Source organism: Lycorma delicatula, chromosome 7, assembly GCF_047948215.1.
Source record: "Lycorma delicatula isolate Av1 chromosome 7, ASM4794821v1, whole genome shotgun sequence".
NCBI classification, from domain to species: domain Eukaryota; kingdom Metazoa; phylum Arthropoda; class Insecta; order Hemiptera; family Fulgoridae; genus Lycorma; species Lycorma delicatula.
Window position 1 is genome coordinate 144315983 of NC_134461.1, and position 6000 is coordinate 144321982.

Sequence of the window (6000 nt, forward strand, 5' to 3'; positions counted from 1 at the left end):
TAGCAATAAGAGTTCAACAAATGATGTTCATTTCTTGAAATTTACGATTATTAAAATTAATTGTACTAAATTAAAACAGGTTATAAATAAATACATAAATAACAACGTCACATAAGGAAAACATGTATTTTACACGTTTTAGTATACCTATATCAACGAGGGATTCACCCGTTTTAATTTTTAGAAAATATTAAATTTAATTTCGCGCCAATTAAATAATAACTCTTTAAAAAATTGTTTTTTTTTTTGTCTTCAGTCATTTGACTGGTTTGATGCAGCTCTCCAAGATTCCCTATCTAGTGCTAGTCGTTTCATTTCAGTATACCCTCTACATCCTACATCCCCAACAATTTGTTTTACATACTCCAAACGTGGCCTGCCTACACAATTTTTCCCTTCTACCTGTCCTTCCAATATTAAAGCGACTATTCCAGGATGCCTTAGTATGCCTATAAGTCTGTCTCTTCTTTTAACTATATTTTTCCAAATGCTACTTTCTTCATCTATTTGCCGCAATACCTCTTCATTTGTCACTTTATCCACCCATCTGATTTTTAACATTCTCCTATAGCACCGCATTTCAAAAGCTTCTAATCTTTTCTTCTCGGATACTCCGATTGTCCAAGTTTCACTTCCATATAAAGCGACACTCCAAACATACACTTTCAAAAATCTTTTCCTGACATTTAAATTAATTTTTGATGTAAACAAATTATATTTCTTACTGAAGGCTCGTTTAGCTTGTGCTATTCGGCATTTTATATCGCTCCTGCTTCGTCCATCTTTAGTAATTTTACTTCCCAAATAACAAAATTCTTCTACCTCCATAATCTTTTCTCCTCCTATTTTCACATTCAGTGGTCCATCTTTGTTATTTCTACTACATTTCATTACTTTTGTTTTGTTCTTGTTTATTTTCACGCGATAGTTTTTGCGTAGGACTTCATCTATGCCGTTCATTGTTTCTTCTAAATCCTTTTTACTCTCGGCTAGAATTACTATATCATCAGCAAATCGTAGCATCTTTATCTTTTCACCTTGTACTGTTACTCCGAATCTAAATTGTTCTTTAACATCATTAACTGCTAGTTCCATGTAAAGATTAAAAAGTAACGGCGACAGGGAACATCCTTGTCAGACTCCCTTTCTTATTAGGGCTTCTTTCTTATGTTCTTCAATTGTTATTGTTGCTGTTTGGTTCCTGTACATGTTAGCAATTGTTCTTCTATCTCTGTATTTGAACCCTAATTTTTTTAAAATGCTGAACATTTTATTCCAGTCTACGTTATCGAAAGCCTTTTCTAGGTCTATAAACGCCAAGTATGTTGGTTTGTTTTTCTTTAATCTTCCTTCTACTATTAATTTGAGGCCTAAAATTGCTTCCCTTGTCCCTATACTTTTCCTGAAACCAAATTGGTCTTCTCCTAACACTTCTTCCACTCTCCTCTCAATTCTTCTGTATAAAATTCTAGTTAAGATTTTTGATGCATGACTAGTTAAACTAATTGTTCTGTATTCTTCACATTTATCTGCCCCTGCTTTCTTTGGTATCATTACTATAACACTTTTTTTGAAGTCTGATGGAAATTCCCCTTTTTCATAAATATTACACACCAGTTTGTATAATCTATCAATCGCTTCCTCACCTGCACTGCGCAGTAATTCTACAGGTATTCCGTCTATTCCAGGAGCCTTAAAAAAAATTGTAAAATGTAAAAACTTCTTTGTTTTTTAAGTATTGACAAACCACTATGCCAATACCTTTATCGGATGCATGAATGAGCATTTATCGAAGTGAAAATCTATAATCAACAAAAACCACTCCTAATTATTCCGAAAACATCATTTCGGATTCATTCTACAAACAATTGTACTATATTATTCGATTAGTATTTGGAATTTCGTAATTTAATTTACGATAATTTCCTTCAAAGATGTAGTAATTTAAATGAGTAGAAACAACAATAATTTTATAATAAATTACATGAAACAGAACATTGTATAGCAAAAGAAAGAACTTTAAATTGTTTGAAAATTGACAAAACGTTATTAAGATCCGGATATTGTACTATTATATTTACTAATATAATAAAACGCCTCAGGAGTGGTCGACCTGAGTACACATGTTTACCGGTACATTTGCACTTACAGCTACAGGCCTGGCAAGCCGGTAGCAGTAATTGCATTTGCCTATACACACACACACCGAGATCTGGCGGCAGCTGGAAAAACTGGTTGAAATATTTAATAATAAATAAATATTAATACTAGTATATTGTGTATTTACGAACCCGCCGGGTTAGTCTAGTGGTTAAACTCGTCATCACAAATTCACCTGATTTTCGCAGTCGAGAGTTGTAAGGTTCGAGGCCTTGTCAAGGCAGTTGCTTTTATATGGATATGAATGCTAGATTATGGATACCGGTGTTGTTTGGCAGTTGGATTTCAATTAACCACACGCTTCAGGAGTAGTCGACCTGAGCCTGTTCCAGACTACATGCTTATCGGTACATTTACACTTACGTCGCCAACTACGTCAGGCCTGGTAAGCCGGTGCAGTAATTGCATTTGCCTATTTTTCCAACACACACGCGCGCGCGCACGTACACAACCAGACCCGGCAGTAGCTGGAAAACTGGTTGGAGAAATATATGTACATTGTATGTTTACTATTTATATTATTATACTATTCTGCGTTTGTACGTAGTAAAAAATATTAAATAAAGCAAGATGATAATTTTTTATACAAATCCATTTCCTTTATGTTTCAACTAAGATCATTTATGGGTTATCTAATATAGTATACTTAATACAAAACTTACATAGCAGTTTTAGAAATACGGACAGAATCATATCACCACAAATTTGTAATTCACAGAAAGTAGAAATGTAACATATTAAAATTCGAAAAAATAAAAATTACGAATTACAATTTTTACGACAATATTACAGAACTGTACGGTTACTAGAGTAAACTATCATGTAATAATAATACAAAGCCTTACTAATAGAAGTAAAAAGCGGTTTATACTTATTTTGCACATTTTTTTCTATTTTTATTGTTATATACATATTATCGATCGTATTGATGTAAATTATTAAAAAAGAAAAAAACTAAAAATTTTAATAAATAAAAAAGAATGAATTTTTGCATTGTTTTTGAAAAACTAAATAAATAGAATATTATTTATCATTTGGTACACCTATATATAATACGAAAGGTAAAGTCGATAGATGGGTGGAATATATTGAAGAGTTATACGGAGGAAATGAATTAGAAAATGGTTTTATAGAAGAAGAAGAGGAAGTTGAGGAGGATGAAATGGGAGAAACAATACTGAGATCTGAATTTAAGAGAGCATTAAAAGATTTAAATGGCAGAAAGGCTCCTGGAATAGACGGAATACCTGTAGAATTACTGCGCAGTGCAGGGGAGGAGGCGATTGATAGATTATACAAACTGGTGTGTAATATTTATGAAAAAGGGGAATTTCCGTCAGACTTCAAAAAAAGTGTTATAGTAATGATACCAAAGAAATCAGGGGCAGATAAATGTGAAGAATACAGAACAATTAGTTTAACTAGTCATGCATCAAAAATCTTAACTAGAATTCTATACAGAAGAATTGAAAGGAGAGTGGAAGAAGTGTTAGGAGAAGACCAATTTGGTTTCAGGAAAAGTATAGGGACAAGGGAAGCAATTTTAGGCCTCAGATTAATAGTAGAAGGAAGATTAAAGAAAAACAAACCGACATACGTGGCGTTTATAGACCTAGAAAAGGCATTCGATAACGTAGACTGGAATAAAATGTTCAGCATTTTAAAAAAATTAGGGTTCAAATACAGAGATAGAAGAACAATTGCTAACATGTACAGGAACCAAACAGCAACAGTAACAATTGAAGAACATAAGAAAGAAGCCCTAATAAGAAAGGGAGTCCGACAAGGATGTTCTCTATCTCCGTTACTTTTTAATCTTTACATGGAACTAGCAGTTAATGATGTTAAAGAACAATTTAGATTCGGAGTAACAGTACAAGGTGAAAAGATAAAGATGCTACGATTTGCTGATGATATAGAAATTCTAGCCGAGAATAAAAAGGATTTAGAAGAAACAATGAACGGCATAGATGAAGTCCTACGCAAGAACTATCGCATGAAAATAAACAAGAACAAAACAAAAGTAATGAAATGTAGTAGAAATAACAAAGATGGACCACTGAATGTGAAAATAGGAGGAGAAAAGATTATGGAGGTAGAAGAATTTTGTTATTTGGGAAGTAGAATTACTAAAGATGGACGAAGCAGGAGCGATATAAAATGCCGAATAGCACAAGCTAAACGAGCCTTCAGTAAGAAATATAAGTTGTTTACATCAAAAATTAATTTAAATGTCAGGAAAAGATTTTTGAAAGTGTATGTTTGGAGTGTCGCTTTATATGGAAGTGAAACTTGGACAATCGGAGTATCTGAGAAGAAAAGGTTAGAAGCTTTTGAAATGTGGTGCTATAGGAGAATGTTAAAAATCAGATGGGTGGATAAAGTGACAAATGAGGAGGTATTGCGACAAATAGATGAAGAAAGAAGCATTTGGAAAAATATAGTTAAAAGAAGAGACAGACTTATAGGCCACATACTAAGGCATCCTGGAATAGTCGCTTTAATTTTGGAAGGACAGGTAGAAGGGAAAAATTGTGTAGGCAGGCCACGTTTGGAATATGTAAAACAAATTGTTAGGGATGTAGGATGTAGAGGGTATACTGAAATGAAACGACTAGCACTAGATAGGGAATCTTGGAGAGCTGCATCAAACCAGTCAAATGACTGAAGACAAAAAAAAAAAAAATTTATCATTTCGGGATGAATAAAAGTAAATATTTCCCGGTGTTAAAAATCGTAGATAACTGATTACAAAAAAAAACCCATTTGCAAATACTGTAAAAAAATAAAAAAATATCCTGGGTCTTGATAAAAATACGAAAAGGAAAATAGAGGAACGACGTAGAGAGAATACTACCGAATGTAAGTTAAAGCTGTTTGAAATCCGGAAATATATATTATTAGGGAGAACGTAAAATTTTTCATTTCAAATAATCTTGAATTTAATATATTTAGTAAATATTTAAAACGAGACCATTAAAGGAGCTTCTTCCAACAAACCAAAATTAAAAAAAAAAAAACATCGAAATCAAGTTTTATTTTTTGTTAACGAGGAAAGCCAAAATATAATTAATAAAATAAATAAATAAACGTATCGAATTGATAAATTACTTCTTTTTTTAAGTATGTTAAAAATAAATTAGCATAAAACCATTTAATTTATTAAATATATATGTATAAAAAAAAAATCAGTTAGATGTACCCACTGAGGATTACTAGATGTGTCATCCCCACATTTTTATCACAACAACAGCTAAATCGATATGCTTATCACTGCATAATATATCAACCTAGAGATGCGGTTGTAATTAATTGTGATACATATTATTTTGCGATATAACAAAAGGTGTGCGCATATTACTGATTTTGATAAAGGTTACAATCATATGATGAATATTAACAGTAATGATAATATTATAAAAAATTAAAAACTCATACCGAATCATGATTGGAGTCTTCTGATGAAGTTTCAATCTGTTCCATTATATACAACTAGCAATTGCGAATAAGCGACGGCGTAATTTGTACATTAACAGTTCAGCAAGGTTGAAAGAAAAACTTCGGATAACTGGAATCCAGCCAACAATTTTCATCCTGCAATATAATATAAATGTGTATAAATAAACTACAATAAATAAATAATCGAAACAAAGAGAATTAATCCTGATTTTAATTAAAATAAGAGAGTGAAAAATATTTTGTTGTATTATTCTTTTATTTCCTAAACTAAAGATATTAGTTAAACAGTATTTAAGTACATTATAAACCGCATTTAAATAAATAATACATCAAAATTACAAAGAAAATATAATATATTAACAAGAAATGGAAGAATCGATT

The 6000-nt window shown here is 31.6% G+C and overlaps 1 protein-coding gene across 1 annotated transcript in view; it reads right to left on the bottom strand.

The window, feature by feature from the left end:
- LOC142327298 (death-associated inhibitor of apoptosis 1-like) overlaps positions 1–5754 on the bottom strand; it is a 127484-nt gene extending 121730 nt beyond the window's left edge. The window contains exon 1 of the mRNA XM_075370208.1: positions 5599–5754. Coding sequence (XP_075226323.1) covers positions 5599–5643 — 45 coding nt within the window. The 5' untranslated portion in view covers positions 5644–5754. The remainder of the gene's footprint in view (positions 1–5598) is intronic.
- Positions 5755–6000: the final 246 nt, after the last annotated feature.